This window comes from Ruditapes philippinarum, unplaced genomic scaffold, assembly GCF_026571515.1.
Source record: "Ruditapes philippinarum isolate M1 unplaced genomic scaffold, ASM2657151v2 ctg1147_1_1_1_1, whole genome shotgun sequence".
Lineage (NCBI taxonomy): Eukaryota > Metazoa > Mollusca > Bivalvia > Venerida > Veneridae > Ruditapes > Ruditapes philippinarum.
Window position 1 is genome coordinate 98,729 of NW_026855252.1, and position 25,955 is coordinate 124,683.

The 25,955-nt window shown below is 30.2% G+C and overlaps 1 protein-coding gene and 1 long non-coding RNA gene across 6 annotated transcripts; both read left to right on the plus strand.

Moving 5' to 3' along the window:
• Positions 1-55: 55 nt before the first annotated feature.
• Positions 56-24,739, plus strand: LOC132742643 (uncharacterized). 5 transcript variants are annotated; one of them, XM_060731109.1, is made up of 2 exons: positions 56-178; positions 472-999. In XM_060731109.1, the coding sequence occupies exons 1-2, from the start codon at positions 105-107 to the stop codon at positions 845-847; spliced, it is 450 nt and encodes a 149-aa protein (XP_060587092.1). In that variant the 5' UTR covers positions 56-104; the 3' UTR covers positions 848-999. The 5 variants fall into 5 exon arrangements, with proteins under 5 accessions (XP_060587092.1, XP_060587093.1, XP_060587089.1 ...); XM_060731110.1 differs by lacking the exon at positions 472-999 and adding an exon at positions 24,216-24,739 and having other exon boundaries at positions 64-178; XM_060731106.1 differs by lacking the exons at positions 56-178; positions 472-999 and adding exons at positions 15,278-15,434; positions 15,999-16,844.
• Positions 4,676-5,779, plus strand: LOC132742646 (uncharacterized). Its single transcript, XR_009627454.1, has 2 exons — positions 4,676-4,806; positions 5,365-5,779. It is a non-coding gene; the product is annotated as an uncharacterized LOC132742646 (long non-coding RNA).
• Positions 24,740-25,955: the final 1,216 nt, after the last annotated feature.

The following is a 25,955-nucleotide window of genomic DNA, read 5'->3' on the forward strand; positions in this document are numbered from 1 at the left end:
TTAAAGATGTATATAAGCACTCTCAAAATCTTTTTTCAATCATTACCTACTTCAACGTTCAGAAGTTCAACAAACAAAACACACTAAGGAAGACCAAAAAAAAAATGACAATGAAAGCAATATGCCTGATTGCAATTTTCTGTACTTTATTAGATTATTCTTTGGCTGACAGAAAACGGTAGGTTGTGTTTTTTCTCGTTGCTCTTTTTTCTAAAATACCAGTTTTTTTTTTATAAACTTGTTCATTTAAATATCATTTTAATTGACAGTGTGAAAATATTTTCATTCTGACTTCTGTAATAATACAAAACTTTGATCAGCCAAAATGAAATATTTGTTGCGAGTATACTTTGGCAATTAGTAATTCGTTAGCAACTTATGCACAGGCGATTTGAAACATGTTGTATTATTTATGAAAAGTGAAATATATCAAACTTATATATTTCATTATATTTCCTTTATGCCTTTCAGTTGTTTCTGCAAAGCTGTAGCAGCCGACAATCACAATAATGTCTTGCACGATTTCGGAACAATCGCCGAACATCATAACTGGCTAACTGTTGGTTGCAGACGACTTCATGGCTGTTCCAGTAAATGTGACCAGAAGGTCAAAGAATGGGTATGCGCCCACCAAGCCGAATGCAAAGCCAAAGCTAATGGAAAGCACGTGGTGCCTTATTACACAGCCAGTGTATGTGGCAAAGGTGCGGGTAATAATTCAAGACCTTGTGAATGTAATGACGGAGGCTTTGACAAAGTTAGGAGATGTCAATTGCAATGTATCGGCAATCTGTTTAGTCAAGGACATGCCGCATTTTTAAATTGTTTGAACACTTGCATTGCTTAATACATGAATAATATCTCGTTTAAACGTTCAGTATATATGATGAATAAATGTTATTTATTTCTTTTACATTTGCATTGTATGTATTGGTTTTTTGTCTTGTTTGTATAAGTGACTTTTATGTTTGTATTTTTTGCAAATAATAAAGATATCAAAAACTTAAATTTTATTCTCATATTTATCATGTTGTAACGTCTAATTTATGAGAAGATAAAAATTACCAGTGCTGAGTAGATATTGTTAGTCAATATAAATACGTCTTCATTGGCTTAAAAGGAACTTCGGTCAACAATACAGACTAAACAAAATAATACAGAATTCTGAGTTATCCAAGTTTAACATCATGCGTTCTGTTTAATGTTTTCTTATTACTGATAGTCATTAATTTCATTTGAATGGTGATAAATTGCAAATGAAAAATAAACAATGTACCAATAGACTAACAAATGCATGTAAAACTATTGGCTACGATACTAAACTTTTATTTTTCCACTGTTATAGTAATGAAAAGAGTTAGGCATGTGTCATTTTATCTATTTAAAAACGTAATGTGTAAACATTTACTCATGCAGAAAGAAAATAAACTTTTTTAAACTACAAGTGTAAATGAATGAGCCTTAAGATGAGTATAATAGTTCATACAGGTAAGTTCATGAGGTACATGCTGCTGTATTAATGTCACCATACAGTATTTGATTATACATGTAATTAATTAAACAATATTTTAACGTTTCAATCTTACTACACAATTGTATTTCGACACAATTTGATCGTCGGCTTATGCAAAAGACAAAGTGAGCTTGTTCGATTGTTTGTTTGTTTGTTTGTATCGTTTTAGAATATGAAAACTGAAGTTGATATTGGACATGAATAATAAATATTTCGTTAAATAGCAGATGCACAAGCATGTGAAAGGATATTTTTCGTTACAACGACAACTTTATTACCATAGTATAATACATGATTTGAGACTTGCCAGTTGCAATGTGTAGAAATAAATGCTCGTGAAATTTGGCAACGATGTTGTAAGAAGAACCGATACAAGCCTTTTGCAAAATAATTGAAATGATTGAAATAAATGAAGATGAAACAACACACAATACAAGTTTGTTTAAATATGTCGTATTCTTAAATAGAAGTGTATAAAGGAAACTCTAGAATTTATTACTGTAGAAAAAAAACTGTTATCAAATTTCATTATTTTTAGACTCTATTTACCATCCATCAACATCGGCTTAAAGTTCCTTTTTAATGTATTGACTGTTATTTATAATGAGCTATAATGAACGCAACTTTAAGTTCGTAAAAACGGTTATCTGAAATACATTTAAAACTAATAGTTATTTTATATATAATGCCAAATTCTAAAAGCAATCTTATGCATTTTATGTTCAAAAGTGTTTTACAGGAAGTAAAATACATTTCACCAATTGCAAAACACTTCGAAAGTTAGGTAAACAACAATGCATGAAGATCAGGAAAAAGGTGATCCCTGGAAGCAATGAAAATTGCAGACTATGTTTGATTGACTCATGAAATATAATTTAAAGTGCAACTTTTCCCATGACCCGCAGCACCGGCTTTAGCGGTAATAATGTGCTGGAAAAAATGACCCTAAAGGAACAGAAAAATATAACAACATTGAAGTGAAGTGCATCGCAACTATTTTTCAGCTGCCATATGGCACTGGACACCTACTGTTGTGAAGTAAAAAATCTAGAAAATGGGGAGATCCTTTGGAAGAATGAAAACCTCACTGAAAACAACAATATAATATTAATATTATATTTTGCAATGAAAACAAAAATATTATATGAAAATTGCAGACTCGGTTCAATTGAGTTTGTTCATGACAGATAATATAAGAGTGTCTCATCTTCTACGCCTCCAAGCATCGGCAAAAACTGTTTTCTATATCTTCAACACTTCTGGTTGGAATTATCACGAAGGACCAGAAAAATATAATAACATTGAAATGAAAACATATAACAAATCTAGTAGCTAAAACAGTGCATTCGAATTGAACAGAATTAACTCAAAGTTACCTAAAATAAGCTATCAAAATAAGACAAAGTATCTAATATGAATGAAAATGTTCTATTTTCTAATACAGATAAAAATGATTTTAACACAAAATAACAAAAAACATCTCTTTAAGACATTGCTGAAAAGTTGAATTACTATTTATTCAACCAAGCATATGATGATATTTATTTTAGTGAAGTCTTTTAAAGTTTTTTTCAATATGATTAAAGATAGAGAACTTTTTTCGTCAGGGAGCTTGTTCAGATAATAAGGTGCAACATAACTAAAACTGTTTTTGAACGTGACAGTTTATACTTCAAGCACAACTTATATTAATATGTTAACAGTATGCAAGGCAATTTGGAGCAACACCAAGTAATGTGTTTTAAGTAAGCAGGAACAGCTTGTATTGTATATCCATCTTTCTACTTAGAATGGTTTGAATGAAAAATTTTGTTTTTGATTAAATATAATTATTGTTTAACGTTAGCCACATTGAAAAATAATAGCAATCTTTCGAATGCAATTTCAAGAGTGTTTTGCCCATTGGTATGCTTTAGGCAGGTCATTCAATCAGACACGCACTAAAGTCTAAAACATGAACTAGTGTTATAAGGACTTAAAAGCATATCGTCACCTTCGTGCAATAACTGGTTAACTCCTATTTAATTTAAAAGGTTTTAAAAACCTGTAATTGCACTAAGGTGATGATATCGATATTTGTACGGAACCATGTGATGTCTTTGCGACAGAGATGTGTGAAAAGTAGTTATACCTTTTTCTATTTTTCTTTCAAAGTATTGTTTTATGTCTTGTCTGTTTGAATTTATGCTTTTTGTCAATATCATAAAATGAAGTTTACCGATCACATATAAAAGAGATGTTATTTTATCTATAAAAGTTAAATATTCCCTTATAACCCGAATGCAACGAAAAACGTAGGTGTTGCAATAGAAATATTTTTCACTGTATACAAGAATAGTCGCTTTTTGTAAAAGACATATTTCTTTCAAAATAATAAGAATATCTTTTATGGGGAATTGCCTATTAAAGCAAAAAGAAAGTCTTCGTAGAAAACGTACAGTTTTCTTTATATTTTATACTCATATTGAAATACACATATGGTCAAATTAGATAAAACAGTATGACATTTGAGTTGATCGTTGGACATACGGTGACCAAGAAATCGAAGGTATTGATCATTATCGAAACCTTGGACTAACCTTCCTATTTTTATTGAAATTTACATACATGTTTTGTATTATACCAATTTGAAAAATTTCTGAATTTATATCTATGAGAAAATTCTAATTTTGGAAGTAAAAATTTATGTCTATATATGTATATTTGTAACAATACATTTGTCACAGAAAGAAAATGTAAATACCAAAAATTTGAAAAAGTTAAAATTTCATAACGAAAGAAGATTGATCATTAACTTCAACCAGATATTACCATAGAAAGATTCATTAAGTATAATCCTTAAACCAAACTACCAATCACCTCAAACTTCCTCTAGAGCACGCTTGAGTTGTTTTCTCCAGTCTGAGCCGATTTGTTGTTAATTACATGTAAAACCAATAAAGAGATTTAAAACGTGTGTAAACTATGAATATTGTCTAACAAATGCGATTACTTTAGGTCCCGACCAATTAATTACAAGCAAGAAAATCCTAAACCGGAATCCGTTGTGACGATTTTTAAAAATAAATTCTTTCTAAATGGTTTGATTAATTAATATCCTTTTGTATCAATCAATGCATCGTATTAGAACGTATATAAACGTATATAAATACTTTTTAAATCAATCATTTTCATTTTCAACTTCATCCGATCAGGAATAAAACAAATAAAGAAATAGAGATGTTGATGAAAGCAATATACCTTGTTGCTATTTTCTGTATTTTACTTCAATACACGGTAGCCGACAGAAAACGGTATGTTTCTGTAATACTCTAAACCATGCGAGATTAACTTTTAAATCACATTGTTATGTTGGTTTTGACATTTTAAAACAAATAAGAACATTTGAAATATGAATGCAGTTTTTACAATTTAAAAAATAAACATTGACTGGCGTTATTTAGGTAAGCATTAAATAATTAAAATGAAATATAAATTCATGTATTTCTCTAATATATATAATATTGTTTTTCGGAGAAGAACTATATAAGATTTTATATCTTTCGTTCTAATCCATTTCAACATTGTATGTATTGAATGATTGTATATTATGTACTGTGTATGTTTATGAATAAAATATGTTTAAACTAATATTTTTTTGTAAAAATTTTGGCATTTTTTCATACGTTGCAATGTTGTTCAAGTTGATCAAAAAAGAAATATCTACTGTTGAATCTTTCCGAAAAATGTATATCTCACATAAAAAAGTTCGTTTACATATCTGAAATATTGTGTAAATAATGAAACATGTTATTAAACACTTTGGTGTATTCAGAGTTGTGCACTTTTTACAATTTACACATGGATTTCAGATGTTTCTGCAAAGCTGTAGCAGCCGACAATCACAATAATGTCTTGCACGATTTTGGAACTTTCGCCGAACATCGTAACTGGTTATCTGTTGGTTGCAGACGACTTCATGGCTGTTCCAGTAAATGTGACCAGAAAGTTAAAGAATGGGTATGAGCACATCAATCTGAGTGCAAAGCTAAAGCTAAAGGAAAGCACATGGTGCCTTATTACCAAGCAAGTGTATGTGACAAAGGTGCGGGTAATAATTCAAGACCTTGTGAATGTAATGACGGAGGTTTTGACAAAGCTAGAAGATGTCAGTTGCAATGTATCTCAAAATTGTTTAACCAGGGACATACTGCATTTTTAACATGCTTTAATCAATGCATTGCATAATCACTTTGTTTCAGTTGTCTTTGATCCAGATATTATTTCCAGACATTTGAATACATGTTCTAAATACATGCTACATCAGTGTATGTTGTATGAATGATTTGTTTAAATAAAACATGTAAAACTTGCACAACACATCGCTTTTTTTATTTTACAAACATATGACGATGGTTAAACATATAAGTGACAGAACTTTACATCAGCTTTTGTACATAGATTGTAACAAATTCGATGAGAATTTACAGTCGGTTAAAGCATTCAATTTTGGTACATTATATTAATCTCTTGAACTGACTTTTCTCTGCTAATACCACATGCGCTTGTCCATTTATATATGGTAAATGACATCTTTGTTTTTCTTCCTTTTATCTTAAATTTATATACAATGTATATACTTGTACTTTGTCAATCTAAACAACATATTGAAAACAAATTTTGCTCTCGCTATAAAAAAGGGTATATAATATTTAAAATTCTATTTGCAAAAAGTCATTTTATATGGTATCGTAGTGGCTATTATATATATATAAAAATGTTAAAAAGCTTCATTTCAAGGAAATCTTATGTTAACAAAATACACTGTTTCTATGTGCAGCTAATATTTAAGGCATTATATCATTACTTGCAAATAAAAGATAAATTATATTTTCCAGTGCAATTTAGTTCATTTATATCAATGTTACTAGGAATACCGGTCAATATTCTAAAGATAGCCTATGTTAAATATGAAAGCATTGAAAGCACCGGGAACGAGCTTGTAACTAAGATCTGAATAAGAATAATTGTTAACAGCTTTAAGGCACTCCAAACACCGTCAGATGAAATCAAAGTCCTCATTAATACCTCCACAAATATCACACTTGCTTGTTACAATAAACATACTTTTTAAAACTATGATGTCCTTACTTATATCGACCCGTGTCGCAATAAATTCAAGTTATTTTGCTTTTGATGAATTTGGAAGATTTTCACTATATTGTACTATTTACATGACAAATTGTATCAAATACTGAAAATTGACATACCTGGACGTTAACACTTATTCAAAACATTATTATTCAATGTTAAAATGCCTTTACAAGAATCTAATGATAAATAAATAAACAAATAAATAAATAAATGAAATAAAAAGAAGTAAATAACGAAAGCTATTCTTTTTTGAGATTTGATCCTGGAAATGTAAGGATCGTTCAAGAGGTTGACCAGAGATAACACAAATGTTATTAATATTTTAAGCAACGATTATTTTATTGTATTTCACAATTCTGTTAAAATCATGTTGAAACTTTAAAAAAAAAAACATACACTGAAAGTACTTAAAGACATTACTCCATGTTGAATGATATTTAGTTCAGACTTAGCATATTAATATAGAAAAAATAATTTTTGCTGCTCATGTCATAATCTTATGAGAGAAAATGAGGACATATTAGAATAGAAAGATACATAAAATATTTGTATCATTGCTTAAATACATATAATTATGTTATTGAAGAATAAAGTAATTTTTACTTCTTCGAATATCCACTGTATAACACATATGTTAAAAACAAATATTATTGTCTACAATAATTGTTATATCAGTTGCTAAATATTTATACCATGAAAATAATACCAGATGGGTAGAGCATAAAATTTGTATTATCATATGATAATCACATTTATTTCATCTCTCTTCAATGTATTTGCAATTTGTCTCTCTATTGGTTAAATATATTGTTGCACTTTGTAGGATAATTTTAGTTGAAAAAAATAAGCATTCACACTGTATCGCCTGTAATTGCATTATTTGTCAGTATGTTAACTCTCTCGAGCATGGAATACACTAACTAACTAACTATACAATAACTTTCCAAAGCTATTTTAGTCCATGCAATTGCTTGATAAAAATCCTTAAAAAGAAATAACGAAAACTTATGTTTTTGCAGTTTGTCTCCCTAATTGAATTTACGCCTGTATGTGAAAAAAACATGTAAACTTTGTTATCTAATTAAAGCAAAATGCCACCAGATTCATGCTAATCTTTATAAAACAAATAAGAAAAAAGGCATTTAACAGTAAACGATTGTCAAAATAACAAAGAAATTGATTTATACAAACAGCACCTACAATCCACAAACTTTACAAAAATAGGTCATAGACCTTACTGCTTTAGTCACGCTGTAGAAATATGGTGATAAATTCTTCAAAATCAGCCATTTAGCGTACATAACATGTGCTTTTTTACTTTAGTCTTGAATCTTTGTACTTTTCTTAAAAACTTAATACATTTTTTTTCTAAAATTAGATTTTCTACATATTTTGTCTCATCTGGAGACATGTAGCTTCAATTCCTCTTACGTGATTTAGGGTTATAATAAGGTTGCTTAAATTAAATGTGTCCTCTTTTTCATATTGTACTTTTGTAATGAGTGTATATGGCCGCACGTTTACTAAAATCAAATCATCCTTGATGCTTGTATTTGGTCGCACGGTCAAAATCTACCACTTCTATTTTTGACTGTCTGTTTGCAACTTAACTTCAAGCATATTAGTTATTGAGCACTTCAGACTAACTGCACTCTTCATTCAGTATACATTTCTAACTTAGCACTACTGACCACTTGAACTGGGCACTATAACAACTAAGCACAACTGATTCCACATGGATATTACTCACTGAGCACTACTATCTACCCGAACAATACTCCCTGAGCACCACTTAAGCTAAACACATAACTCGCTGAGTATTTTCAATCTATAAGCATAACAAACTGAGCCTTTTCACCATAAAATTATAACTCACACAGTACAACTTACTACTTACATCATGATCACTACTTACTTGGAGGAATATAACTAAAAGGGCACTATTTTGTCATAGAACAAGCCGCCTCGAACACTTCTTGCACTTTGAGAACTACTCACACCATACAACTAAATGCGCACTTCTCGCTTTCAATAAACACAGCTCTCTCGATAAACAAGCGCTTTTCACTCAGAGAATCTAATTTATTCAGCACTACCTACGCCAAGAACAAAACTAACTTAGCACTTCTCACTTCTTAAGCACTTCTCACTGAGGAATGATTCTCACACCGGAACTCACACAGAAAATATGTTGAGCAAACAGTCACTAAGTAGGTACAAACTTATTAATTATCAGACTTTTATCTTAATAAAATAAGTACACTTTTATACTATTAGAATCATCATTATCTAATATTTGATATAATTGTGTCAACATCCTTGTGAAGCTGTTATTCATTTGTCAGGACTAAAAAAAATCTTGACGTCAAGTTAGCAGTGTGTGTTTTTGTGTGTGAATATATATAGAAATTCGATCAGCAAGACGTACATTAATTTCATAAAAAGGATGAAACAGTTTGTAAGATTTTTCAAAATTGTATAAAATAAAAACTTAAACAGTTTTCTTGTAAAGTAAATTGTACAATAATGATAAAAGCATATCATCAGTGAAAGTAAATACTTTTGTTTTAAAAAGACTTTTTGTCATCAAGGTCGGTTCCAATGTGTAAATATATCAGATTTGACATACAAATTTTAAAGCCTGAACAATATGGATGTTACATGTTTTAAAAAGAACTTTCTTTAAGTAAAACAAAAAGATTATGAATAGACATAGATAATTTTGTGATTATTGTTGCTAAAACAATAGCCAGTGATTATTTATACTCAACAGAAAGTAAGATTCACTCTCCTCGAAATCATACGTCAAGATTGTTATGAATTAATTCTTTTTTTTTTTACAAAATGCAATGTAGTATTGACAAGCACTGTAACACCGCAAAACAGCGCTGGCTCATAAACACGGTCGATTTCGTTTATAAGATGATTATAATTCGCATAAACAGGATCTGTCACAACTTTATTTTGGGGTCAACTTGACCGAGATTCCGAACTGGACTTTACCCGTGTGCACAAGATACCCGGGCAAACGGTCCGAAAAAGAAAGAAAACGCTTTACTTGGGTCTGGGGGAGCTGCCAAAATTACAACTACAACCATCAGCGACGCCTCTGCCGTCTTTGTTGTCGCCTTACTCCCGCCCCCCCCCCCCCCCTCTGCTCCACCTCGTTATAATCAAAGTCATTTATATCGTTTTTGTTGAAATACTACAACTATATGTTTAAGCTTTATAGGAAATGGTTGAAAGTAATCCTTTTTATGCAAGAAAAAGACAAAGTTGCGCCAAATACAAGCAATTTTTGCTTTCTGAGCAATGCCGCCTAAGCGTGGTCGCCCTTCTTAAACGAAATTGACCATGCTTAAGCGACAATATTTCGAGCGATAAAAATCACTAAAAAGTTTCTTAAACGTCCCTTTGTATTGTCATAATTGCGCACGATTAAATGAATAAGATGTCATTAGCGTACATTTAATGAACACACCTGTCTGTTATCAGCACTCTGATTCGATATTTTTTGTTTACAATACCGCCCATTTTTTATAACGTAAGTAAATCCCATAAAAATGTTAATTGTTTTACGAAAATGTGTTATTTTTTCCTACACGAGTAAACCTCGTAGTAAAGTTTTGATGACTGTTTTTGTTTATCTAGTCTATTTTTAAAATTATTGCGGTTGCACTTTGTTCCAGCCTTTTATTGATGAATAAACTCATACAAAAATAATCATCCTGGACTAAACGTATTAACGTAGCGTTACGCATATGACGTATTTTCTCGCCCGTTTCCGTGAGGCTGAAACGTATATAAAACATCGACGGACTGCGACAATTTAATTCAGACAACTTACAGCACAACTCATATTAATAAAACAATTCAACAATGATGATGAGACGCGTATTTCTATTCTTCGTATTCCTCGTTGTTCTTCGTATTTCTGCTGCAGACAGAAAACGGTAAGTTTTTCTTAATGTTCATGTATTCTCTAATGATTCAGAACGCAATATGTTCCATTTTTAACTTAAAATTTTTCCTTTCCCTTGTCAAGAATAAGAAGAATATTAATCACAAAACACGAACATAGCATACATTTCGACCATGTGTCAATAATAAGGTTACCAAAGATCTTCCAATAGGATATATATGTTTCAACATTAAATACTTCCATTTACCAATTTTGAATTTTACCTTTGTTTTAATGATTGTGAGAACGCGGTCGGTAATTATTATATCTGTAGCTAAAAGTGAATGTGGATAAAATAATATATTTTCCTTATTTACAAAACAATCATAACAGCATAAAAACAGCAACGCTAGTTAACATGGGTGAGTTTTTTCATATGGCCGGTCACACAACAACAACAGCAAGCATAATCTAACATGCTACTTGCAACATCGCACATATTTTGAGTTTGTCAAAATGAGCGTTGATTTAACAATAATCGTTTCTTTACTTTCAGATGTTTCTGCAAATGTAGCAGCCGACAATCACAATAATGTCTTGCATGATTTTGGAACCATCGCCGAACATCATAACTGGCTAACTGTTGGTTGCAGACGACTTCATGGCTGTTCCAGTAAATGTGACCAGAAAGTCAAAGAATGGGTATGCGCCCATCAATCTGAGTGCAAAGCAAAAGCTAAAGGAAAGCACGTGGTGCCTTATTACACAGCAAGTGTATGTGGAAAAGGTGCGGGTAATAATGCAAGACCTTGTGAATGTAATGACGGGGGCTTTGACAAAGTAAGAAGATGTCAATTGCAATGTATCGGCAATCTGTTTAGTCAAGGACATACCGCATTTTTAAATTGTTTGAACACTTGCATTGCTTAATACATAAATAATATCTCGTTCAGTATATATGATGAATAAATGTTATTTATTTCTTTTACATTTGCTTTGTATGCATAGTTTTTTGTCTTGTTTGTGTAAGTTACTTTTGTGTTTGTAATGTTTGCAAATAAAGATATAAAAAAAATTTTTTTATTCGTATATTGTTGTAACGTTTAATCTAATAGAAGATAAAAAATTACCAGTGCTGAGTAGATATTGTTAGTCAATATAAATACGTCTTCATTGGCTTAAAAGGGACTTCGGTCAACAATACGGACTAAACAAAATAATACAGAATTCTGAGTAATCCAAGTTTAACATCATACGTTCTGCTTAATGTTTTCTTATTTACTGATAGTCATTTATTTCATTTGAATGGTGATAAATTGCAAATGTAAGATCTACTATGTACAAATAGACTACCAAATGCATGTAAAACTATTGTTTTTTATTTTTCCACTGCAAGAGTAAGTACAATGGAAAATAGTATGCAAATATTATATGAATTAGGTTGTCACTTTTAATTTATAATTAAAGAGGTTGAGACACATGTCATTTATATTTTCAAAATAGTAAGGTGTAAACATTTACTCATGCAGAAAAGAAAAGAAAATGCTACAAATGTACATGAACATTAGTTTAATAGTTCGTACAGATGAGTTCATGAAGTACATGCTATACTGTACTATGCTGTACCATACTATATTTGATTATAAATAACGTTTCAATCTTTCTACACAATTGTATTTGGAACCAATTTGATCGTTGGCCTATGCAAAAAAGACAAAGTTTGCTTATAAAAAAGAATTTGATATTAGACAATGAATATAAGATATATTTTCTTTAAATGGCAGATGCACAAGCATGTTAAAGAAAATATTTCGTTACAACGAAAACTTAATTTCCATAGTATAATATATGATTTGAGACTTGCCAGTTACAATGTGTAGAGAAATTTGGCAATGATGTTGTAAGAAGAACCGATACAAGCCTTTTGTAAAATAATTATAATGATTGAAATAAATGAAGATAAAACAACACACGTTACAAGTTGGTTTAAATATGCCGTATTCTTAAATAGAAGTGTATAAAGATAACTCTTAAATTGATTACTTTTATGTCTGTAGAAAAAAAAACCTCTTATTAAATTTTATTATTTTAGACTCTATAAACAAAGTTGCATTTACCATCAATCAGCGACGGCTTAAAGTACCTTTTTAATGTATTGACTGTTATTTATAATGAACTATAGTGGACGTAAAAACGGTTACTTGAAATAATTATAAAACATATAGTTATTTTATATATAATGCCAAATTCTAAAAGCAATCTTATTCATTTTATGTTCAAAAGTGCTTTACAGGAAATAAAATACATTTCGCCACTTGCAAAACACTTCGAAAATAGGTAAACAACAATGCATGAAAATAAAAAAAAAAGTGACCCCTTTGATTGACTCATGAAATATAATGTAAAGTGCAACATATCCCATGACCCGCAGAACCGGCTTAAGCGGTTTTCAATCTTCAACAATAATGTGCTGGAAATAATGACCCCAAAGGAACAGAAAAATATGACAACATTTAAGTGAAGTGCATCGCAACTATTTTTCAGCTGCCATATGGTACTGGACACCTACTTTTGTGAAGTAAAAAGCTAGAAAATGGGGATATTCTTTGGATGAATGAAAACTACATAGAAAACAACAATATAATATTAATGTTATATTTTGCAATAAAAACAACAATAATTATATGAAAATTGCACACTCAGTTTAATTGAGTTTGTTCATGAGAGATAATAAAAGAGTGCCTCATCTTCTACGCCTCCAAGCATCGGCTAAAACTGTTGTCTATATCTTCAACAATACTGGTTGGAATCATCACGAAGGACCAGAAAAATATAACAACACTAAAATGAAAACATATAACAAATCTTGTTATTAAAACAAGGCATTCGAATTAAACAGAATTAACACAAAGTTACCTTAAATAAGCTATCAAAATAAGACAAAGTATCTAACATGAATGAAAATATTATTATTTTCTAATACAGATAAAAATGATTTTAACATAAAATGACAAAAAAATCTCTTTAAGACATTGCTGAAAAGTTGAATTACTATTTATTCAACCAGGAATATGATGACATTTATTTTAGTGAAGTCTTTAAAAGTTATTTTCAATATGATTAAAGATAGAGCACATTTTTCGTCAGGGAGCTTGTTCAGATAATAAGGTGCAACCTAACTAAAAATGTTTTGAACGTTACAGTTCATACTTCAGGCACAACTCGTATTAATATGTTGACAGAATGCAAGGCAATTTGGAGCAACACCAATTAATGTGTTTTAAGTAAGCAGGAACAGCTTGTATTGTATATCCAACTTTCTACTTAGAATGGTTAGAATGAAAAAAATTGTTTAAGATTAAATATAAGTATTGTTTAACGTTAGCCACATTGGAAAATAATAACATTCATCTTTGAAAAGTTCCAATAGTTCGAATGCAATTTCAAGAGTGTTTTGCCCGTTGGTATGCTTTAGGCAGGTCATTTAATCAGACAGGCACTAAAGTCTAAAACATGAACTAGTGTTATAAGGACCTAAAAGCATATCATCACCTTCGTGCAATAACTGGTTAACTTCTATTTAATTTAAAAGGTTTTAACCTGTTATTGCACTAAGGTGATGATATTGATATTTGTACGGAACCATGTGATGTCTTTGCGACAGAGATGTGTGAAAAGTAGTTATACCTTTTTCTATTTTTCTTTCAAAGTATTGTTTTATGTCTTGTCTGTTTGAATTTATGCTTTTTGTCAATATCATAAAATGAAGTTTACCGATCACATATAAAAGAGATGTTATTTTATCTATAAAAGTTAAATATTCCCTTATAACCCGAATGCAACGAAAAACGTAGGTGTTGCATTAGAAATATTTTTCACTGTATACATGAATAGTCGCTTTTTGTAAAAGACATATTTTTTCAAAATAATAAGAATATCTTTTATGGGGAATTGCCTATTAAAGAAAAAAGAAAGTCTTCGTAGAAAACGTACAGTTTTCTTTATATTTTATACTCATATTGAAATACACATATGGTCAAATTAAATAAAACATATCAATATGACATTTGAGTTGATCGTTGGACATACGGTGACCAAGAAATCGAAGGTATTGATCATTATCGATATCTTGGACTTACCTTCCTATTTTTATTGAAATTTACATACATGTTTTGTATTATACCAATTTGAAAAATTTCTGGATTTATATCTATTAGACAATTCTAATTTTGGAAGTAAAAATATATGTCTATACATTTATTTGTAAGAATACATTTGTCACAGGAAAGAATGTAAATACCAAAGTTTTAAAAAGTTAGAAATTCATAACCAAAGAAGATTGATCATTAACTTCAACCCTATATTACCATATAAAGATTCGTTCAGTATAATCCTTAAACAAAACTTCCAATCACCTCTAACATCCTCTAGAGCACGCCCGAATTGTTTGCTCATGTCTGAGCCGATTTGTTGTTAATTACATGTATTTTTTGTTTATGTTTTACATTATTAAATAAACCAATAAAGAGATTTAAAACGCGTGTAAAGTATAAATATTGTTTATCAAATGCGATTACATAAGGTCCCGACCAATTAATGACAAGCAAGAAAATCATAAACCGGAATCCGTTGTGATAATTTTTTAAATTTTTTTTTTTTTTCGTTTGAAAAATTAATATCCTTTTGTATCAATCAATGCATTGTATTAAAACGTATATAAACGTATATAAATACTTTTAAAATTGTTATAGATCATTATCATATTCAACGTCATCCGATCAGGAGTAAAACTAATAAATAAAAGGAAATAAAGATGTTGATGAAAGCAACATGCTTTGTAGCTATTTTCTGTATTTTGCTTCAATACACGGTAGCAGACAGAAAACGGTAAGTTTCTGTAATTCTCTAAAACTTGCGAGATTAACTTTTAAATCATATTGTAATGTTTGTTTTAACATTTTAAAACAAATAAGAACATTTGAAATATGAATTCATGTTTTACAATTTAAAAAATGGACATTGGTTGGCGTTATTTAGGTTAGCATTAAATAATTAGAATGAAATATAAATTCATGTATTTGTCTAATATATATAATATTGTTTTTCGGAGAAGAACTATATAAGATTTTATATCTTTCGTTCTAAATTTCTAATCCATTTCAACATTGTATATATTGAATGATTGTATATTATGTACTGTGTATGTTTATGAATGAAATATGTTTAAAATAATATTGTTTTGTAAAAATTTTGGCATTTTTTCATACGTTTCAATATTGTTCAAGTTGATCTAAAGAAATATCTACTGTTGAATCTTTCCGAAAAATGTATATCTTACATAAAAAAGTTTGTTTACATATCTGAAATATTGTGTAGATAGTGAAACATGTTATTAAACACTTTTGTGTATTCAGAGTTGTGCACTTTTTACAATTTACACATGGATTTCAGATGTTTCTGCAAAGCTGTAGCAGCCGACAATCACAATAATGTCTTACACGATTTTGGAACTATCGCCGAACATCGTAACTGGTTATCTGTTGGTTGCAGACGACTTCATGGCTGTTCCAGTAAATGTGACCAGAAAGTAAAAGAATGGGTATGCGCCCACCAAGCTGAGTGCAAAGCAAAAGCTAAAGGAAAGCACGTGGTGCCTTATTACCAAGCAAGTGTATGTGGCAAAGGCGCGGGTAATAATTCAAGACCTTGTGAATGTAATGACGGAGGTTTTGACAAAGCTAGAAGATGTCAGTTGCAATGTATCTCAAAATTGTTTAACCAGGGACATACTGCATTTTTAACATGCTTTAATCGATGCATTGCATAATCATAATCATTGCATAATTTGTTTCAGTTGTTTTTGATTCAGATATTATTTCAAAATATTTGAAGCATATGTTCTAAATACATGTGACGATTGGTAAATATATTTTGACAGATGTTTACACCAGCTTTTGTATGCAGATTGTTACAAATTCGAAGAGAATTTACAGTCGGAAAAAACATTCAATTTTGTTACAATATATTGATTTCTTGAACTTACTTTTCTCTGCTAATACCACAGGCGCTTGTCCATTTATATGGTAAATGACATCTTTGTTTTCCCCATTTGTCGTAAAGTTATATACAATGTACAATGTATATACTTGTACTTTTGTCAATCTAAACAACATATTGAAAACAAATACTATTCTCTCAAATACAATTCCTGCCTAGTTCTACGTAGTTCATATTACTGTGCAGCCAATATATTTTTTCATGTGTAAACATAACCATGTGACATGATATATTGTATTACATATATATATATATATATATATATATATATATATATATATATATATATATATATATATATATTCGCACGACGATGTGTTATGTACAAGTCTCAAATAAAATGTCTGTTCTGTTCTGTTCTGCTATAAATAGTTAAAAGCGGCACGCCTCCAGATTCATCCTAATTTTCATGAAAATTTTGAAAATTTGTTTAAAAGTATTATTCAGTGAAATAACCGAAAGGAAGCAATTTACACAATATCAATGGCACATACAACCCACGTAAATTACTAAAAAGAGGACAAAATATGCAAAAATAGCCCTTACTGCGTTAATAACGCAGTAGAAATATAGTTATAAATACTGAAAAATCGGTCATTAATCGCACATAACATGTAAATTATTACTAGAACTTTGAATCTTAACACTTTTCCTAAAATCTTAGTACATTTTTCTTAGGTTTAATTTTATCGAAATATTTTTCCTCAACTGGAGGCGGGCAGCTTTAAGAATATTTGATTCTATTTGTAACGAAGTCATTGTTATGTGGTAATAGCTATTATGTATAATAAAAAGCGTTTAAAATGTTCATGTAAATGAAATCTAATGTTAACAAAAGACACTGTTTCTCAGGCAACTAATATTTAAGGCATTTTATTTTCACTTGCATATAGAAACAAATATTCTAACATGCAACTCAGTAAATTTACATCAATGTAAACTAAGAATACCGATGTTCTAAAGATAGGCGAATGCATTGAAAGCACTTGGAACCAGTAGTTATTAAGATCTGAATAACTATATCTTTGAAAGTGCAACTGAAAACTGTTTTTCGGCAGTCCAATAGCAGTCAAATGGAATCAAATTCCTTATGCAAACCTTCACAAAAACCACACTTGCCAGTTATAAAAACATTCTAAATATAAGTATGTTGCCCCTAGCTTATTTCGACCAATGTCGTATAATTAAGTTCAAATTATTTTGCTCTTGATAAATGTGGGGGATTTTTACTCTGTTGTAATAATCCATGTGACAATTTGTCTTAAATACTGATTAAAATTGGCATACATGGGCGTTAACGCGTATCCAAAACATTATTATTCAGTGTTAAAATATTTTAACATGAATTTTATGATAAAAAATATTACATTTTTTTTTTAAAACTCAAGCTATCCTTTTTTAGATTGGGTCCTGGAAATGTAAAGATCGTTCCAGACGTTGCCAAGAGATGACTCAAATGTTTGTAATATATTTAAGCAAAGTTTACTAGGTTGTTATACATAAATCTGTTAAAATCATGTTGAAACTTAAAAAGACCCTTACACCGAAAGTGTTCTAAGACATTACTCCATGTTGAATGATATTTTAGTTCAGATTTAGGATATTTATATAGAAAAATATAATTTTGCTGCTCATGTCTTAATGTTATGAGAGAAAAGGTAAAGCTATTAGAATTGCAAGATACATAAAATATTGGTATAATTGCTTAAAAACATGTAATTATGTTATTGAAGACGAATCTCATTTTTACTTCTTCGAATATCCACTGTATAAGACATATGTTAAAAACAAATATTATTGTCTAAATGTTATATCACTTGCTAAATATTTATACCATGAAAATCATACCAGATGGGTAGAGCATAAAATTTAATTTGTATTATCATATGATAATCAAATTTATTTCATCTATCTTCAATGCATTTGCAATTTTTCACTCTATTAGTTAAATATATTGTTGCACTTTGTAGGATAATTTTAGTTGAAAAAATAAGCAATCACACTGTATCGTCTGTAATTGCATTATTTGTCAGTATGTAAACTCTCTCGAGCATGGAAATGGCATTTATACACTATACAACAACTTTCCAAAGCTATTTTAGTCCATGCAATTGAAAAACCAATTGCTTGATAAAATCCTTAAGAAGCAATTACGAAAACTTATGTTTTGGCAGTTTGTCACCCTATTTAAATGTTCGCCTTTATGTGGAATAACAGGTAAACTTTGTTATCTAATTAAAGCAACATGCCTCCAGATTCATGCTAATTTTCATAAAACAAATAAGAAAATAATCATTTATTTGAAGAACAAATAGCTTTATGAATACCGTAGTGTATGTTACTTGCAGTCAGGATAATTTCCGTGTTTACATATTTAGTGTTGTTTGACCATAGTATATTTAGTGTTGTCTGACCAGTGTAAAATTCACAATGTGTTTATATTATATTGCAATAATTTATGCAACCAAAATTAAAAACAAAGAAGTTTTATCCCACCCTTCCACCCAATTTTTAGTATTATTTAGCCTTATACAATGTTAAATTGTTATGCCAATCTGCAAGGTACATTCATTATTGGTGGATTATTTAGATAAGTTTTCATAAATTTGTTTCATTGATACTATATTTAACATGCATAATATTGTTGGCGGTTCTTTCCCCCAACTTTGTCTTTCAAGGAAAACATTTTATAGTTGAATTCTTTCTAGTCACATTGTATTTGTTTTATGCAATATTATATTTTCACTTGATCCGTTATTTTATCATTAAAATGACAATTTTCAATTCAACTAACTTTTGTTGTTTCTTTACCTCTCAAGTCAAATATAACCATCTGAGCTTACGGAGGTGGATTCATAAAAAAGGCATTTAAAAGTAAACGATTGTCAAAATAACAAAGAAATTGATTTATACAAACGGCATCTACAATCAAAAAGAGGTCAAAACATGCAAACATATACCTTACTGCTTTAGTCACACTGTAGAAGTATGCTGATAAATTCTTCAAAATCAGCTATTAAAAAGCGTGCATATCATGTGTATTTTAACTTAGATCTTGAATCTTTTTACTTTTCTTAAAAACTTAGTACATTTTTTTTCTAAAATTAGATTTTCTTTACATATTTTGCCTCATCTGGAGGCATATAGCTTTAATTCCTCTTATATGATTAAGGTTTATAATAACATTGCTTAAATTAAATGTGTCCTCTTTTTCATAAGGGGACCATTGTAATGAGTTTATATGGTCAAATGTTAACTAAAATCAAATCGTTCTTGATGCTTGTATTTGGTCGCACGGTCAAAATCTACCACTTATATTTTTGACTCCCTCTTTGCATACTTAACTTCAAGTTTATAAGTTATTGAGCACTTCTGACACCCTATGCACTTTTCATTTAGTATACATTTCTAACTTAGCACTACTGACCACTTGAACTGGGCAGCGCTACACATTTCGCATGTACATAACTCACCATAACTCACTGAGCACTACTATCAACCTGAACAGTACTCCATGATCACCACTCAAGCTAAACACATAACTCACTGTGCAGTATTCAATCCAAAACCAAATCACACTGAACCCTTCTCACCATAAAAAATAACTCATCAAGTACAACTCACTACTCAATTCCTGATCACTACTCACTTATAACACAATCATGAATGGGCACTACTCACTTTAAGAACAAACCTTCTTGAGCACCACTCTCTCTTTGAGAACTCCTCGTGCTATAAAACTAAATAAGCACTTCTCGCTTTCTAATCCGACTTGAAAAGCATAACTCGATGAGCACAACATTAACAAAATTACTTCTCAGTACTCACTAAGATATTCCAATACATTCAGCACTATTTAAGCAAAGAACAAAATTCACTTAGCACTTCCCACTTTCTTAGCATTACTTACTCAGAGAAAATTATTAACTGAGCAATACCTCTCACACAGAGAACAGTTTGAGCAAAAAGTAATTAAGTAGATACAAACGTATTAATTATCAGACTTTTATAAAAATTAGTACGTGTACCCTTTATTTCATGCTTTCCAGTGTTTTATTGTAATATATCAGATGATTATATTCTGATAAAACACCAGTGAAATTTATAAAATATAATTTTCACTGTAGCCGGACTATATATTAATTCGGATGAAAATGGAATAACAGGCAAAAATAAATGCCGTCATTCGTAAATTTTGCTTCTTAAGGAAAAGAAAGTCGATATCATAATACATCATGTTAATTATGTAACAAAATTTGAGAAATTTAACAGACCTATATTTCAAAATTGATGATGTGACGTCTTGATATGATGACGTCACAAAGGCGAATGCCTGACGTTACGCGGCAAAATCAGTAAAAAATATTTAAAATGACTTAAAAAGCATGAAATAAAAAGAAAATTTATATCTTTTACATATAAGATTGAAATATATTTCATTCGTGAGCACCAGCTATAATATACGCCACTCGTAAAAATATTGCATCTGGTGTTCACTCAGTGAATTATATTTCAATCTTCATGTAAAACAAACAAATATCCTCTATTTCATCCTACCAGAATCATCGTCATCTAATATAATTTTGTCATCATCTATGCAAAGCTGTTATTCGTTTGTCAGGCAGTGTCAGACTAAAAACAAATCTTGATTTTTTTCCTTTCTTAAGGTAGAAAAGGCTTGAATAGAGAAGGGCAAAATTGAACAATTTAACATAGTAGATGTAAAGCTAGGAGCGTTATTGTGAATATATACAGGAATTCGATCAGCAATACGTACATTAATTTCTTTTTTAAGGATGAATTAATGTGTAAGATTTTTTTTTTCAAAATTCAATAAAAAACACTTAAAAAGTTTTCTAGTAGAATCTAAAGTTATATGCGCAATAGAAATAAAGGTATGCCATCAGTGAAAGTAAATACTTTGTAATCAATGTCAATTCTCTTTTTCATACGCGTAATAAGTATCACATTTGAAATACAAATTTTAAAAACATAAAAATTTAATTGTTACATGTTTTCAAAAGAAAAATGTTTCTTGAAGTAAAACAATAATGATTATGAATAGACATAGATAATTTTGTGATTATTGTTGCTAAAACAGTAGTCAGTGATTACTTATACTCAACAGAAAGTAAGATTCGTCCATATCGAAAATATACATAACGATTGTTATGAATTAATTCATTCAGTTCAAAATGCAATGTAGTATTTAAATGACAAGTATAGGTAAGTGTTTAATAATACGTATGAACAAAAATAATTGATCAACCGTGCCGCAGGCACGGGGCCAATTATTTTTGTAAATGCGTATTATTAAACATCAACCTATTTAATGTTCAACATTATTTTCAACCAAAAACAAGGCATTTCTCTAAACTGCGTCAACATTGTCGCTGGTAGCCCCGCCCTTTCGTAGTCTTCACAAAATAGTGATATAACACGAATACATGTATACAAGATGTATACACCTAGTTTCTTACATGTCACATTTACATAAGCTAAATAAATGGCCCTTTCAACATATAATCAGGCATAAAAAACATTTCTGAAATTTCTTATTAAGATCCCTTTTTCTACAGTAAGAAAATCGTGTTTCTTTTAAAATGTGTGAATAAAAAAACGGGGGAAATGATGCAATTAGCTAAAAAAAAAATGGAGTCAATGAAATATGTACATTCTTTTCGAATAAATGAAAAATGTGAGAAAAATACATTTGAGCTTTTTTATTTATACAAATTCATTATTTGATGTAAGGTATTTACTAACATGCAAAAATCCCTATTGATTTGCTCCGTTGAAAAACAGATCACTTTTTTTTATTTTTTTTATTGTAGTTTATTATTCTTGCTTATGCCGTACCAATTCAGAGCGTAAACCACACCTTTAACTCCTCCCTAATATAATGCATTATTGAAATTAATAAGACTGGTTAGACAAATGATCAAGTAAATTTTATTAAGTTAGTATACATTAACCAAAGTTAAACTAAGCAGAAATTTGAAAAATACTGCCATGTGATTGGACAAAAAATAATGTTGATCATTAAGCACTGTAACACCGTATAACAGCGCTGCCGCATAAACACGGTCGATTTCTTTGATTATGTGATTATATATAGGATGAACAGGACCTGTTAATGTTGCAAAAAGGCACACCTTTGACTGCATAAACAAAATCAACTCAAATTTAACACACACGAAAGTTACTAATTATTTCGATACAACTGAAAGATCTTGATTTTGGCTTCCACTTGACCAAGATTCTAAACTGAACTTAACGAAAAGTGGAAATCGCTATATTTGGGTTTGGGCAAAAAAAAAGCTGCCAAGTCACAATAACAACCATCACCAACGCCTCCGCCGTCTTTGTTGTCGCCTAGAATCCCCCCTCCCGCCCCTCCTCGTTATAATCAAAGTCATTTACATCGTTTTTGTTGAACTATTACAACTATATGTTTCAGCTTCATAAAAAATGGTCGAAATTAATTCTTTTAAAGCAACCAAAAGCCAAAGTTGCGCCTAATACAAGTGTATTTTGTTTTCTGAGCAATGCCGCCTAAGCGTGGTCATCCTGCATAAACGAAATTGACCAAATTTTTATATGCGGAAATGCGGCGTTACAAAATACTTCTATATCGTTATAAGTAGATATATATTTAACATATAATTATATTTATTGTTGCTTTTGTAGTTCGTTCTTTACTTTTTGTATTTTGCTTTTTGTAATGTAACATGGAAAGATGTATAGTTTCTAAACAAGAAAATGAAATATCAAAGAACAACGTTTAAACTTCTTTAATCTTATAAAATCTTGCTTTACAATTAAATAACCTTTGCGATATAAATCACTAAAAAACCTTCCTTAAACATCTTTTTTATTGTCAAAGTAGCACACACTTAAATGAGCAAGATGTCATTAAAACAGTAGCGTACATTTAATGAACACACCTGTCTGTAATAAGCACTCTGATTCGTTATTTTTTTGTTTACAATACAGCCCATTTTTTACGTAAGTAAACCTCATAAAAATGTTAATTGCTTTATGAGAATGTGTTGTTTTTTTTTCTACACGAGTAAAGCTCGATGAATGTTTTTGTTTATCTAGTCTATTTTTTCAACTATTGTGGTTGCACTTTGTTCCAGCCTTTTATTGATGAATAAACTCATAAAAATAATCATCCCGGAGTAAACGTATTTACGTAATGTTACGCATATGATGTATTTTCCTCGCCCGATTCCGTGAGGCTGAAACGTATATAAACCATCGACGGACTACGGCAATTTAATTCAGACAACTTACAGCACAACTCATATTAATAAAACAATTCAACAATGATGATGAGACACGTATTTCTGCTGGCCATTTTCCTCGTTATTCTTCGTTTTTCTGCTGCAGACAGAAAACGGTAAGTTTTTTTTCAATTTTCATTTATTCTAATGAACACAATATGCACCCATTTTTTTATAACTTCAAAATTATCCTTTCCCATGTCAAAAATCAGAAGAATATTAATGACATAACACGAACATAGAATAAATTTCGACCATATATTTATTTTTAGTTTCTCAAAATGCAACGTTAGTTTAACAATTATCGTTTCTCCACTTTCAGATGTTTCTGCAAAGCTGTAGCAGCCGACAATCACGATAATGTCTTGCACGATTTTGGAACAATCGCCGAACATCATAACTGGCTAACTGTTGGATGCAGACGACTTCATGGCTGTTCCAGTAAATGTGACCAGAAGGTCAAAGAATGGGTATGCGCACATCAAGCTGAGTGCAAAGCCAAAGCTAAAGGAAAGCACGTGGTGCCCTATTACACAGCAAGCGTGTGTGGCAAAGGTGCGGGTAATAATTCAAGACCTTGTGAATGTAATGACGGAGGCTTTGACAAAGTTAGAAGATGTCAATTGCAGTGTATCGGCAATCTATTTAGTCAGGGACATACTGCATTTTTAAATTGTTTAAACACTTGCATTGCCTAATACATGAATACTATCTCGTTTGAACGTTCAGTATATATGATGAATACATGTTATTTATTTCTTTTACACTTGATTTGTATGCATAAGCCTTTTTGCCCTTTTTGTGTAAGTGACTTTTGTGTTTGTTAATTTTGCAAATAGATATATAAAAAAACATATGCTTTTTGTTATTATACTTATCTTGTTTTAAGGTCTAGTTTAATAGCAGGTAAACATTACCAGTGCTATGTAGATCATATTAACGTAGGTTAATTAAACAAAATAGTATGGCACTCTGAGTAAACTAAGTTTAACATCATGTGTTTAATTTAATGTATCCATTACTACTAAAGTAAAAAATAAATAATGTTAAAATAAAAATTCATTCAAAAATAATCATATATTTAATTTCAATGGTGATAAATTGCAAATGTGAAATTAACAATGTACAGGATAAAAGGTACATGTAAAGGTATTGGCTACTTTTTCCACTGTAATAGTAAGTACAATGGAAAATGATTAAATATTACACAAATATTGTATACGTTAGGCTGTCACTTTTGATTTGTAATGAAAAAGGTTGGGACACATGTCATTTTATATTAAAATATAGTAATGTGTAAACATTTGCTCGTGCAGGAAGGAAAGGAAATACACTTTTTAACCTACAAATGTAAATGAATGAGAAATAACACGAGTATAATAGTTCATACAGGTGCGTCCATAAGGTGCATGCTGTTGTATCAATGTCACCATACTGTATTTGATTATAATTATTTAACCAATTATTTAACGTTTCAACCTTACTACACAATTGTATTTGGATACAATTTGATCATCGGCTAATGGAAAAGGTGAAGTTTGACTGTTCGTTTGTAATGTTTCAAGAATATAAAAACTGAAGCCGATACTGGACTATGGATATGAACTATTTCTTTTAATAGCAGATGCACCTTAAAGTAAATATTTCGTTACAACGGCAACTTCATTACAATAGTATAATAAATATTATGAGACTTGTCGATTCTAATGTGTAGAAATAGATTCTATGGAATTTGCCAATGATGTTGTAAGAAGAACCGATACAAACTAGTTGTGTGATAATTAAAATGATTGTAAAAAATGAAGACAATACAAGTATCTTCACTTTGCCCCTAGTTTTGTTTTATCATTTTCATTTGCCAACCGCACCACCCCTTTTCCGACCCTAGAGTCCCCTTCCCCTACACCCATTTACTTTAGAAGGCCTATTAATTAATCGTCTTCTTTGATGGTTTCTATTATTTCCTATTATAAGAATAATAACTCAACCCGTGCATAATTTACCTTGTGCCCTGTCCTGTTTTTGTTTGGTGTACTGCGGGGCTTGTTTTTCATGTTCGATT

Coding starts and splice junctions, on each gene's coding strand:
- LOC132742643 (XM_060731109.1), top strand. CDS start 105: ATGACAATGAAAGCAATATGCCTGATTGCAATTTTCTGTACTTTATTA. Junction 179..471: donor TCTTTGGCTGACAGAAAACG/GTAGGTTGTGTT, acceptor TATGCCTTTCAG/TTGTTTCTGCAAAGCTGTAG.